The sequence below is a fragment of the Octopus sinensis genome, linkage group LG23, assembly GCF_006345805.1.
Source record: "Octopus sinensis linkage group LG23, ASM634580v1, whole genome shotgun sequence".
Taxonomy (NCBI): domain Eukaryota; kingdom Metazoa; phylum Mollusca; class Cephalopoda; order Octopoda; family Octopodidae; genus Octopus; species Octopus sinensis.
The window spans coordinates 11502039-11517038 of NC_043019.1; the positions used below are offsets into that span (position 1 = coordinate 11502039).

The 15000-nt window shown below is 39.5% G+C and overlaps 1 protein-coding gene across 2 annotated transcripts in view; it reads right to left on the bottom strand.

The window, feature by feature from the left end:
• The window catches only part of LOC115223621, a 40597-nt gene that overhangs the window by 8323 nt on the left and 17274 nt on the right, over positions 1 to 15000 (bottom strand). For both annotated transcript variants that reach the window (XM_029794283.2, XM_029794284.2), the window contains exons 7-12: positions 13340 to 13430; positions 11457 to 11623; positions 9152 to 9241; positions 7847 to 7921; positions 6732 to 6855; positions 3519 to 3628 (exon numbers count right to left, since the gene is read on the bottom strand). In XM_029794283.2, the coding sequence (XP_029650143.1) occupies positions 3519 to 3628; positions 6732 to 6855; positions 7847 to 7921; positions 9152 to 9241; positions 11457 to 11623; positions 13340 to 13430 (657 nt within the window). The remainder of the gene's footprint in view (positions 1 to 3518; positions 3629 to 6731; positions 6856 to 7846; positions 7922 to 9151; positions 9242 to 11456; positions 11624 to 13339; positions 13431 to 15000) is intronic.

The window sequence follows — 15000 nt, forward strand, 5'->3', positions numbered from 1 at the left end:
TGTCTGTCCTTGTTTGTCCCCTCTGTGTTTAGCCCCTTGTGGGTAGTAAAGAAGTATAATGTTCAAAGGACATGCTTCACCACCTCATCCCAGGTCTTCCTGGGTCTACTTCATCCACAGGTTCCCTCAACCACAAGGGTGTGGCACTTTTATACGTATCAATTGGAAGAAATAGCAAGATTTCTTTCCGTAATGTTTTACATAGGAATTTTGGAAGAAGTATTTATAAAACTAGGTTTTAGACATTGAATAGCTATGAGGGTTCACCAGAATAAAATAGTAATCAAAGGGATCTATTGGTAAAAAAAATGGTTGTGAACCACTGATCTAGTTGATATTTTTTGATTTTCTAAAATACTTCAATTTTTGGATGAGATTTTGTGTTTACATATCCTTTGAAGCAAACTGTCAAATTTATAATGAACACCAAGTGGAAGCACTCCATCGGTTATGACGACGAGGGTTCCGGTTGATCCGATCAACGGAACAGCCTGCTCGTGAAATTAACGTGTAAGTGGCTGAGCACTCCACAGACACGTGTACCCTTAACGTAGTTCTCGGGGATATTCAGCGTGGCACAGAGAGTGACAAGGCCGGCCCTTTGAAATACAGGTACAACAGAAACAGGAAGTAAGAGTGAGAGAAAGTTGTGGTGAAAGAGTACAGCAGGGATCACCACTATCCCTGCCGGAGCCTCGTGGAGCTTTAGGTGTTTTCGCTCAATAAACAATCACAAACGCCCGGTCTGGGAATCGAAACCGCGATCCTACGACCGCGAGTCCGCTGCCCTAACCACTGGGCCATTGCACCTACACGAACACCAAGTATGTGTTGGGGGATGTATGTATTTACCAAGTTCTGTGTGCATGTGTTTGTACAGAATGGGAGGTGGACAACATCGTAGCGTAGCTGTCATTGTCCTGTAACAATGTGAGAAAGATAACAAGTTTAAAGGTCAACCGACTTTGATGTTAGGTTAGCAGGAAAAGTCAATCACACACACACACATGTAACTATACACACAGATTGTCATTAAGACATGTATGCATATATATATATATAACATAGATATGCATATACACATACAAAGACACATTGGCAAATATACACAGATAGACACTAATGCACATTGACACACATTGACACAAAGATTAACACCCATGCATACATATTATTATTAATATATATATGTGTGTGTGTGTGGAAGGCAGAAACGTTAGCTCTCTGGGTGAAATGCGTAGCCGTATTTCGTCTGCTGTTATGTTCTGAGTTCAAATTCCGCCGAGGTTGACTTTGCCTTTCATCCTTTCAGGGTCGATAAGTTAAGTACCAGTTACACACTGGGTCGATGTAATCGACTTAATCCGTTTGTCTGTCCTTGTTTGTCCCCTCTATGTTTAGCCCCTTGTGGGTAATAAAGAAACAAATATATATATGTGTGTGGAAGGCGGCGAGCTGGCAGAAACGTTAGCATGTTAGCAGTATTTCATCAGTCTTTATGTTCTGAGTTCAAATTCCACCGAGGTCGACTTTGGCTTTCATCCTTTCGGGGTCAATAAATTAAGTACCAGTTGCAAAAGAGACCGATAGAATAAGTACTGGGCTTACAAAAGAATAAGTCCCAGGGTGGATTTGCTCGACTAAAGGCGGTGCTCCAGCATGGCCGCAGTCAAATGACTGAAACAAGTAAAAGAGTAAAAGAGATATATATACACATACACACAGACACATTATTAATAATTATTTGAGCCTAATTAATTGCTTTGTTTCCACCACATTTAGTCTCCTACCACTATTGTTGTTGGTTGTTGTTGTTATTTCCTAGCTTAGGTAGTAAATAATCTTGATAGTGTTATTGTTCTTAAAACCTTTCTCTTTCTTCTCCAACCCTTTTCCCTTTCCCTAGTCTGGCAGTAAACAGATTAAACTTTTCATTGTTCCGCCACCCCTTTCAGATTATTCTTTTATTCATTCTTTTTTAAGTACTTTTTTTTGTTTGTTTGTTTGTTTGTTTATTTTGTTTCTGTTTCTGTTTTTATTCTTTACTCTTTCCTTCCTTCCTTTTCCAAAACCAGGAACTGTTCCTTGACAGCTTTACAACAGGAATTCTCCAAGAAACTGGCAGCATGATCATTTGGTATGGTTTATTGAGCAAGCTGTGTGTGTATGTATGTGTGTGTGTGTGTATGTGTATGTGCATACATACATGTCTCCCTTCCCCTGTGTGAGTGTGTGTATACATACATATATATATATATATACATACATACATACATACACACGCCACCACTTTGTACATATATATATATGTATATATGTATATATATATATATATATATATATATATATTATATATATAATATATATATATATATATATTATATATATATAAGATGGTTTCTATACTTTACATTATCGAGCGATATATATATATATATATATCATATATATATATATATATATATATATTATATATACATGTGTTAACATATATATATATCTATATATATATATATATACACATATATATATACATACATATACATACACACACACTTTGTATATACATATATATGTGTGTGTGTGTGTGTGTGTATGTAAGTATGTATGTGTGTGTGTATGTGTGTGTGTATGTATGTATTTATGTATGTATGTATGTATGTATGTATGTAGAATACACGTACAGTCTCCATAGTTCCCTTCCAAACACTATGAAAAACAATTGATTTAGATAACCCAGAGAGAGAGAGAGTGAAAAGGAAGAGATGGTGAACAAGTCGTGTTTAGAGAGGGAGAAAGGGCAGAAGATTGTGTTTGATGGTCTTGTTCCTGACAGTTGTGTGTTTTTAAAGAGAGTTTTAATTCTATCAATGTGTTCTTGATTTCCAAATAGCACTGACTAAAAATAATAACAAACTCTGGTTAAATGTGAAAGAGAAGGTTTAAGTAGATTTTCCTCTTTCTGCCTGCCTGCCTATCTGTCTGTCTGTCAGTTTATATATCCATCTGTTGGTCTATCTATCTATCTATCTGTCTGCCTGAACAAAATGAACAAAAATCAACATATGCAATTCAAGAAAGCCCGCTTTTTACATAGATGTGTAAAGGGTGAACAATTCTATATGCTACGCTGGATACATTGGTTGTTCGTCTGGTATGTTGATTCTTGTTCATTTTTATGTGTCTTGAATTGTGCTTGCACTGAAGATTAAAAAGTGCATTTGTTGTGCACTAATTATGAAATCATATGATATGCAGCTGAAAGAAAGAAAGAAAGAAAGAAAGAAAGAAAGAAAGAAAGGAAGGAAGGAAATAAGGAAAAAAGAAAGAAAGGAAGGAAGGAAGAAAGGAAGAAAGAAAGAAAGGAAGAAAGAAAGGAAGAAAGAAAGGGAGGAAAGAAGAAAGAAAGGAAGAAAGGAAGAAAGAAAGAAAGAAAGAAAGAATGAAAGAAAGAAAACAGATTAAAAACAAAAACAAAAAAATCTGTCTCAGCGGTTTTTTGATATGTGGATTCTTACCTGAATATCTGAAATTCGAAGAGCTGATACACCAGAATATCCCTGGATGGAGACAATTAAAGCATGTTTGAATTGCTTTTGATTAACGCTGATGAGATCCGAGAGAGAGCCTAGATAAAGAGAATAGTTTTAGAGAGAGATTGGTTAATGAGAGAAAGACTGATTAACAGAGAGAGAGAGAGAGAGAGAGAGAGAGAAGTTACTTAAAAAGCGGCATAGAGAGAGAGAGGTAGGTAAAGATAAAGAATCAAAATAGATCAACATCAATGGAAATCGTAACTGTGATACCAGTGCCGGTGGCACATAAGAGAACCGTCCGAATGTGGTCATTGCTAGCGCCACCCCGACTGCCTCTGTGCCAGTGGAATGTAAAAAGCACCATCCGATCGTGGCCGTTTGCCAGCCTCGCCTGGCCTCCATGCTGGTGGCACGTAAAAAGCACCATCCGATCGTGGCCGTTTGCCAGCCTCGCCTGGCCTCCATGCTGGTGGCACGTAAAAAGCACCATCCGATCGTGGCCGTTTGCCAGACTTGTCTGGCACCTGTGCAGGTGGCACGTAAAAAGCACCATCCAATTGTGGCCGTTTGCCAGCCTCGCCTGGCACGTAAAAAGTACCCACTACACTCATGGAGTGGTTGGCGTTAGGAAGGGCATCCAGTTGTAGAAACATTGCCAGATCAGACTGGGCCTGGTGCAGCCTTCTGACTTCCCAGACCCCCAGTTGAACCGTCCAACCCATGCCAGCATGGAAAGCGGATGCTAAATGATGATGATGATGATGATGAATGAAGAGGAAGAGAAAGAATCAGCATAGAAAGAGATATAGAGGAAAAAAGAAAATGAGAAAGACTTGTGAGTGATTGATTGATGATTGATTGATGATAGGTAGATAGATAGATGGATGGATGTTGCATGTTCACTCATGGAAATAATACAATAAACAAACTTTTAAAATAACAGTGAAACTTTATTCCTCCGTTTAATAGTATACTCTTTTTTACTCTTTTACTTGTTTCAGTCATTTGACTGCGGCCATGCTGGAGCACCACCTTTAATCGAGCAACTCGACCCCGGGACTTATTCTTTTGCAAGCCCAGTACTTATTCTATCGGTCTCTTTTGCCGAACCGCTAAGTAACGGGGACATAAACACATCAGCATCAGTTGTCAAGCAATGCTAGGGGGACAAACACACACACACATACATATATATATACATACATATATACGACAGGCTTCTTTCAGTTTCCGTCTACCAAATCCACTCACAAGGCATGGGTCGGCCTGGGGCTATAGCAGAAGACACTAGCCCAAGATGCCACGCAGTGGGACTGAACCCGGAACCATGTGGTTGGTTAGCAAGCTACCTACCACACAGCCACTCCTGCGCCTATAGTGGACCATTATCTTAATTTTGCTCTGGTGAATGACAGCAGGAAAATAACATGACTTGCCTTCATAAAATTGCTCACCCTTCTGCTCATAGAAGATTTGATACACCAATTTATAGGAGGGTACGCTCCAGAGCACATTCAGATGAGATTTCTGAGAATGTATTATGTGCAACGTAACTAAATTTTCATTACTCAACCAGTTGGATCTTCTATATTTGATCAATTGGATCTTTGATACTCAACCAATTGGATCTTTGATACTGAACCAAGTGGATTTTTGATACTCAAGTCATTGGATCTTTGATACTCAAGTAATTGGATCTTTGATACTCGACCAATTGGATCTTTGATACTGAACCAATTGGATCTTTGATACTCAACCAATTGAATCTTTGATACTCAACCAATTGGATCTTTGATACTCAACCAATTGGATCTTTGATACTCAAATAATTGGATCTTTGATACTCAACCAATTGGATCTTTGATACTGAACCAATTGGATCTTTGATACTCAAATAATTGGATCTTTGATACTCAACCAATTGGATCTTTGATACTCAACCAATTGGATCTTTGATACTGAACCAAGTGGATTTTTGATACTCAAGTCATTGGATCTTTGATACTCAAGTAATTGGATCTTTGATACTCAACCAATTGGATCTTTGATACTCAACCAATTGGATCTTTGATACTCAACCAATTGGATCTTTGATACTCAAATAATTGGATCTTTGATACTCAGCCAATTGGATCTTTGATACTCAACCAATTGGATCTTTGATACTCAACCAATTGAATCTTTGATACTCAACCAATTGGATCTTTGATACTGAACCAAGTGGATTTTTGATACTCAAGTCATTGGATCTTTGATACTCAAGTAATTGGATCATTGATACTCAACCAATTGGATCTTTGATACTGAACCAATTGGATCTTTGATACTCAACCAATTGAATCTTTGATACTCAACCAATTGGATCTTTGATACTCAACCAATTGGATCTTTGATACTCAACCAATTGGATCTTTGATACTCAACCAAGTGGATTTTTGATACTCAAGTCATTGGATCTTTGATACTCAAGTCATTGGATCTTTGATACTCAAGTAATTGGATCTTTGATACTCAATCAATTAGATCTTTGATACTCAACCAATTGGATCTTTGATACTCGACCAATTGGATCTTTGATACTCGACCAATTGGATCTTTGATACTCAACCAAATGGATCTTTGATACTCAACCAAATGGATCTTTGATACTCAACCAAATGGATCTTTGATACTCAACCAAATGGATCTTTGATACTCAACCAGTTGGATCTTTGATGCTCAACCAAGTGGATTTTTGATACTCAAGTCACTGGATCTTTGATACTCAAGTAATTGGGCCTTCAATACTCACCCAATTGGATCTTTGATACTCAACCACTTGGATCTTTGATACTCAACCAATAGAAGCACAGGATTCAACCAATGTTCCAAACTCACATGATAGATAAGATGACCAATCATTACAGATTAGCACACTGAGCCTATAAAAGGCTGATCATCTTCAATATGCCATAACAGGTATTGGTCCTGCTAGAGTCTCATTCCAACCTGGTTCTTGGTTCCTAGATCTTGAGATCCTTCAGCGATGTTCCTTATTTAATAAGCATTTGGGTCAAATCTTGTTGTTTGAGTATAACTATCTCCCTCCCTTCCCATCACCAGTCTTCTGGAGGCCCCTGAAAAATAATCAGTCATAGATGCTGCTATTCCATCCCTTCCAAGACTAAATGGTAAAGAGAGATAATTCACACTTACTTGGTACCTTAAAGGAAATCTGCTTCTGCTTAGTTCCTGGGAAACATGTGGCTATGTTGAACTCCCAAACATCGGGCTCCTTTTCTTCATATCCGTACACATTGTATGTTATGTGTACACTTTGCTGAATAAATAAATAATAAAAATAAATAATAATAAAATGATAATAAAAATAAATAATAAATAATAATAAAAATAATAAATAATAATAATAAAATAATAATAATAATAAATAATAAATAATAATAAAAATAATAAATAATAAACAATAATAATAATAAATAATAATAATAAATAATAAAATAATAATAAATAATAAACAATAATAAAAATAAATAATAATAAAATAATAATAAAAATAAATAATAAATAATAATAAAAATAATAGATAATAATAAAATAATAATAAAAATAAATAATAATAAATAATAATAAAAATAATAATAAATGATAAAAATAAATAATAAAATAATAATAATAATAAATAATAAACAATAATAAAAATAATAAATAATAAAAATAAATAATTATAAAAATAAATTAAAAAATACTAATGATAATGATTTCAAATTTTGGCACTGGGTCAAAAACATTAAGGGTAAGTCAAAAACAACCACTTCTGTACTCAACTAGTGCTTATTTTACCAACTAAGGAGTGTTAATACTTACCACACAGCCAGGAGTGGCTGTGTGGTAAGTAGCTTGCTTACCAACCACATGGTTCCGGGTTCAGTCCCACTGCATGGCACCTTGGGCAAGTGTCTTCTACTTATAGCCTCAGGCTGACCAAAGCCTTGTGAGTGGATCTGGTGGGCAGAAACTGAAAGAAGCCTGTCGTATATATGTATATATATATATATATATAGCTGAAATTTATGTATATGCATATGTATGTGTATCTATGTGTTTGTGCCTGTGTTTGTCCCCCAACAATCACTTGACAACCAATGTTTACGTCCCCGTAACTTAGGGAAAAGATCTTTGTTGTCAGCAATGATAGTAGCTTCCTGATGACACAGATCCATATTTCAGTGGTTTCAAACAGTCATCAAGATTTTTTTTTTTGGAGCAGGAGGTATTTTGAGTAAAAAATTGATGTTCTTTTTCTTACTTACCTCTGGTATCATCATCTCATACATTACTAGCCAGGAGGATTTAGCATTCGCCTCACCCACCTCTGTGGTCTCTTCCTAAAAATATATACACATATTGCCATAAATAAATTAATAATGATGATGATGGCGATGATGATGATGATGATGATGGTGATGGTGGTGATGATGATGATGATGGTGATGATGATGATGATGATGATGGTGATGATGATGATGATGATGATGATGATGGTGATGATGATGGTGATGATGATGGTGATGATGATGGTGATGATGATGATGATGGTGATGATGATGGTGATGATGATGGTGATGATGATGATGAGGGTGGTGATGATGATGGTGATGATGATGATGATGATGATGATGGTGATGATGATGGTGATGGTGGTGGTGGTTGTGGTGGTGGTGGTGGTGGTGGTGGTGGCAATAATAATGATAATGGTTTCAAATTTGGCACAGGGGCTGCCATTTTAGGGGATTGGACGACCCCAGTGTTTCACTGGTACTTGATTTATTGACCCCGAAAAAAAATGAAAGGCAAAGTCGACCTCGGCGGAATTTGAACTCAGAACATAACGGCAGACGAAATACGGCTGCGCATTTCGCCCGGCGTGCTAACGTTTCTGCCAGCTCACCGATGATGATGATGATAATGGTGGTGGTGGTGGTGGTGGAAATGATGATAATGGTGGTATTGATAATCGTGATACTGGTTATGATGCTTGTGGTGATGATGATAATGATGGCGATGGCAGTGCTAATGATCATGATGAACATACAGCATCTCGAAAGAGTCCAGAAGCTGGCTACCTGCATGGTTCATGGTCTCAAAAATTTGTCTTATGAAGAAAGGCTGAGGACGCTCGACCGTTATTCTCTAGAAAAACGCCGCCGCCGTGGTGATCTCATTCTCGCTCACAACTTCATAAGCGGAAAGTGTAACCTCTCAAAAGAGCTGTTCTTCACTCCTGCTCCAGAGCGTCGGCTGCGGGGTCATTCCGAAAAGCCTCTACCTGCGATGATTTCATCTCAATCGAAGGAGAGGAGCTTTCTCCGTCCGGGTTGCGGATCTGTGGAACAAGCTGCTGGACGAGATAATGAAGATGCCGACGACCGCTTTGTTCAAAGCCTCCCTGGACCTCAAGTGGCCTGAACTCTTTACATGAACACCATCCTGTACTTAACTCCATGTCCCCCTACATGGCCTTGCTATTTGCTTTTGAGCCAAAAATTAACTAACTAACTAACTAACATAATAAAAAACACAAAACAAATAAACAAATCAATAAACTGCTTAATTACCGAAGCAAAATAATATCTCCATATAGATTCTTCACCCGCAACGTCACCAGTAGCCGTCCATACATCACAATTAATTCCTCGAGCATCTCTCTGAAATATTTCAAATAAAAAAAAAAAAGAACAAAAAAAATCAATATGAAAAAAAAAAACATACAAATCATTATGGTTGCTCAACTTGTTAGAAACAGCAGCCAAATCACCTTCAAATCACATCATATTCTCTCATAATAAAAAAGGAAAGAAAACATTTGATAATGCCATTCGAAAGATAGTCCTCCCCCCATTCCCCCTCCCCTAAAATGTCGGGATGGTCATGATAGGATGGAATGCCTTTCTGATCATGTGTTGGCTCTGTCAAGTTTGAAGATCTGAGGTTGGGGTTGGGGTTGGGTAAATGACAACAACAATAGTTTCAAATTTTGGCACAAGGCCAGCAACAAAAATAATAATCCTTTCTACAAAAGGAACAAGGCTTGAAATTTTTGGAGAAGGGACTACTCAATTTCATCAACCCCAAAAAGATGAAAGAGAAAGTTGGCCTCGGTGGAATTTGAACTCAGATCATCAAGGCAGACAAAATAATGGTAAGTATTCCGCCTGCCGTGCTAACAATTCTGCCAGCTTGCTGCCTTGCAGCAGCAGCAGCAGCAACAGCAACAACAACAACAATGCTTTCTACTATAAGTACAAGGCCTGAAATTTTGAGGAAGGGGAATAGGTTATTACATCAACCCCAGTACTCAACTGGTACTTATTTTATCGATCCCTGAAGGATGGAAGGCAAAGTCGACCTCAGCAGAGTTTGAACTCAGAACACAGAGTCGGAATAAATGCTGCTAAGCATTTTGTCCAGTGTGCCAGCAATTCTGCCAGCTCGTGGCCCTAAAAATAATGACAACAACAATGATGACGACGACAACAATGACGACAATGGTGATGATGATGATGATGATGATGATGATGATGAGGAGGAGGAGGAGGAGGAGGAGGAGGAGAAGGATGCTTATGATGGTATATAACAGGCTTCTTTCAGTTTCTGTGTACCAAATCAACCCACAAAGCTTTTGCCAGCCTAATTCTACAGTAGGAGATACTTGTCCAGAGTGTCGCACAATGGGATTGAACCTGTAACCATGTGGTTGGGAAGCAAAGTAAAAAGAAAAAATGTAGTTTGTATTTTGTTTCTGCTTTTCGGGGTGGGAGCAAAATTTCAATAGAAATGGATTGTTCTGATGATGATGATGATGATGATGGTAGTGGTGGTGGTGGTGGTGGTTGTGCCTAGAGTAGAAAAGAATACATGGAGCAGCTCGTGTGTTGAGGAAAGTGTTGCATCTTCTAAGCTGCGGAATGGAGCTGTGATGTAACAGAAACAAACCAGGAGAAGAGAGGATAACAACAACATGTGATTGCTGTGGCAGATGTTATTGAGGTGACAGATATGATTGATGTGATCGCTGTGACAGATGTTACTGAAGTGACAGATGTGACTGGTGTGACAAATGTTATTGGGGTGACAGATGTGATTGATGTGACAAATGTTATTGAGGTGACAGATATGATTGATGTGATCACTGTGACAGATGTCACTGAAGTGACAGATGTGACTGGTGTGACAAATGTTATTGGGGTGACAGATGTGATCGCTGTGACAGATATTACTGAAGTGACAGATGTGACAAAAGTTATTGGGGTGACAGATGTGATTGATGTGATCACTGTGACAGAGGTTACTGAAGTGACAGATGTGACAAATGTTATTGGGATGACAGATGTGATTGATGTGATCGCTGTGACAGATGTTACTGAAGTGACAAATGTGACTGGTTTGACAAATGTTATTGGTGTGACTGATGTGATTGCTGTGACAGATATGATTGATGTGATCACTGTGACAGATGTCACTGAAGTGACAGATGTGACTGGTGTGACAAATGTTATTGGGGTGACAGATGTTATTGATGTGATCGCTGTGACAGATGTTACTGAAGTGACAGATGTGACAAAAGTTATTGGGGTGACAGATGTGATTGATGTGATCACTGTGACAGAGGTTACTGAAGTGACAGATGTGACAAATGTTATTGGGATGACAGATGTGATTGATGTGATCGCTGTGACAGATGTTACTGAAGTGACAGATGTGACTGGTGTGACAAATGTTATTGGGGTGACTGATGTGATTGCTGTGACAGATGTTACTGAAGTGACAGATGTGACAGAGGTTATTGGGGTGACAGATGTGATTGATGTGACAGACATGATTGGTGTGGCAGATGTGGTTGGATAGTAATTTATTCCTCACCTTTCCTTCATACATAAAATCTGTTGAATTAAAAACATAGAAGTAACGCGAATTAACCATCTTCACTGTCTTGATGCCATTAACGGAGCTGATGTGGACATCAGGTTCAGCTTCGGTCATTATATGCATGGCACATTCTCCAGATGAATCTATTTTGTAGCCAACACCTGGCAGTGGTGAAGAAAGAGAGAAAGAAAGAGACTATGTGTGAGAGATAGTGTAGGTGAGTGTGAGAGAGAGAGAAAGAGAGAGAGAAAGAGAGAGAGAGAAAGAGAGAGAGAGAAAGAAAGAGAAAGAGAGAGAGAGAGAGAAAGGGAGAGACTATGTGTGAGAGATAGTGTAGGTGAGTGTGAAGGAGAGAAATAGTGGGTAGTGAAAGAGTGATTGTGGTGAGAGGGTGAAAGAAAGAGAGAAAGTGTGTGTGTGTGTAAGTGTGTGTGTGAGAGAGAGAGAGAGAAAGAGAGAGAGAGAAAGAGAGAGAGAGAGAAAGAAAGAGAGAGAGAAAGAGAGAGAGAGAAAGAAAGAAAGAGAGAGAGAAATAGAGAGAGAGAAAGAAAGAAAGAGAGAGAGAAAGAGAGAGACTATGTGTGAGAGATAGTGTAGGTGAGTGTGAAGGAGAGAAATAGTGGGTAGTGAAAGAGTGATTGCGGTGAGAGGGTGAAAGAAAGAGAGAAAGTGTGTGTGTGTGTGTGTGAGAGAGAGACAGAGAGAGAGAGGTGAGTGAATGGAGGGGTTCAGAGTGGTGAAACTGGATGAGAAAAAATATGGGCGAGTATCAGAGACAGAAAAAGGTAAGAGAAAGAGGGGATTGAATGAGAGGGTAGGAAGGATAAACAGGGGACACACACACACACACACACACACACACACATACACATACATGCATGCATACATACACATGCAAACATTCTAGACCTGTGGTTCTCAACCATTTTTTGCCTCAGGACCCCTTTGATTACTACTTTATTCTGGTGGACCCCTAACACCACAAAAACCAATTTTACAGAAACTTCTTTCAAAACCCCTATTTTTTCTTTTCACACGTTAACTTGTATAAGTTGAAGTATGTAAAACATTAGAGAAAGAAACCTGGCTGGGGTTATTATTTTCTTTGGGGGGGGGGGGATAAATCCATCCAAAATAACATTTTTTTTCATGGACCCTTAAAATACTACTGTAGATCCCCAATTTACTATTTTGCTTGCAGAGACTTCCAAAAGTCTTACATGGGCCCCACCCACCCGTCCACCCCCGGGGTCATATTGATTCTGGTTGGGAACCACTACTCTGGACCTACATTAAGGGACAGCTCATTCACATACAAAAACACACACATATACATGCACACATTTATACATACATCAACATACGCAGGAGTGGCTGTGTGGTAAATAGCTTGTTTACCAGCCACATGGTTCTGGGTTCAGTCCCACTGCGTGGCACCTTGGGCAAGTGTCTTCTACTATAGTCTCGGGCCGACCAAAGCCTTGTGAGTGGATTTGGTTGACGGAAACTGAAAGAAGCCCGTCGTATATATGTATATATATATATATATGCATGTGCGTGTGTTTTTCCCCCTAGCATTGCTTGACAACCGATGCTGGTGTGTTTACGTCCCCGTCACTTAGTGGTTCGGCAAAAGAGACCGATAGAATAAGTACTGGGCTTACAAAAGAATAAGTCCCGGGGTCGAGTTGCTCGATTAAAGGCGGTGCTCCAGCACGGCCGCAGTCAAATGACTGAAACAAGTAAAACAGTAAGAGAGAGAGTATACTTCCATGCACACATGCACACACACACACACACACACACACACACACACACACACACACACACACACATACACAGAGTCAAACAGACGTTTATAAAAAGATGGCCCTTACCTGTATGGAAGTCCTGTACCTCAGTTATTGTCTTGCCAGATGGTGTGTGGAATTCAAATTTAACTCTCTTGGTTTTATAGTCATACAATTCCTGTAAGGGAAAATCTTAATAGATATGAATTCAGAAGTGGCTGTGTGGTAAGTAGCTTGCTTACCAACCACATGGTACCGGGTTCAGTCCCACTGCGTGGCATCTTGGGCGAGTGTCTTCTGCTATAGCCCCGGCCCGACCAATGCCTTGTGAGTGGATTTGGTAGACGGAAACTGAAAGAAGCCTGTCGTATATGTGTATATATATATATATATATATGTGTGTTTGTGTTTGTCCCCCTAGCATTGCTTGACAACCGATGCTGGCGTGTTTACATCCCCGTCACTTAGCGGTTTGGCAAAAGAGACCAATAGAATAAGTACTGGGCTTACAAAGAATAAGTCCTGGGGGTCGATTTGCTTGACTAAAGGCGGTGCTCCAGCATGGCCGCAGTCAAATGACTGAAACAAATAAAAGAGTAAAAGAGAGTATACTCTGGCAGTAATAAACATTAACAAGTACTGTGTGTACAGACATATGTGTGAGTGTTGTGCTGGTATGGTCATGTGGTAAGAATGGATGAGGATAGCTGTGTGAAAAAGTGCCACACCCTAGCAGTTGAGGGAACCTGTGGTAGACCCAGGAAGACCTGGGATGAGGTGGTGAAGCACGACCTTCAAACATTAGGCCTCACCAAGGCAATGACTAGTGACCGAGACCTTTGGAAATATGCTGTGCTTGAGAAGACCCGGCAAGCCAAGTGAGGCCATAACCTCGTGGCCTATGCCAGGGGTGTAACCAGCCCACTTATGCGTACCTTTCCTTCGTTGGACACTAAACTCTGCTTGCGAAGACCTGTTGAGGCAAGTAAAATCGAAATCAAAATCAAATTTGATGACTGGCATTCGTGCTAGTGAGCGCTAAGAGCACCATCCGAGCATGACCATTGCCAGAGCAGCTGACTGTCTTCCATGCCAGTGGCATGTAAAAAGCACCATTCGAGCATGATCGTTACCAGCGTCGCCTTACTGGCACATGAAAAAACATTTGAGCGAGGTCGTTGCCAGTGCCGCTGGACTGGCTCCTGTGCAGGTGACATGTAAAAAACACCATTTGAGCGTGGCCATTGCCAGTACCACCTGACTGGCCCTCGTGCCGGTGGCACGTAAAAGCACCCACTACATTCTTGGAGTGGTTGGTGTTAGGAAGGGCATCCATCAGTAGAAACTCTGCCAGATCAAGATTGGAGCCTGGTGCAGCCATCTGATTCGCCAGTCCTCAGTCATTTGTCCAACCCATGCTAGCATGGAAAGCGGATGTTAAACGATGATGATGAGGATGAGAGAGAATACTAAAGCACCAGGACCTAGCCATTGAGTTACAGAGGTTATGGAAAGTGCAGGTAAAATGTATCCCTGTAGTTATGGGTGTATTAGGAATTATCCCTAAAGATTTGAATAGATGGATAGAAGAAATCTCTATGTATAAAGCTGAAGTTGTTTGTGTATGGCAGGTTTGGTAGCCTTCAACTAACACTATCTCCTCTGAGACCATGCAGTGCAAGTTGACCAAAATTGAGAGTATGATAGAAGAAGGCTTGCTCTTCCTTCTATAGAAGAAAAAATTCAAA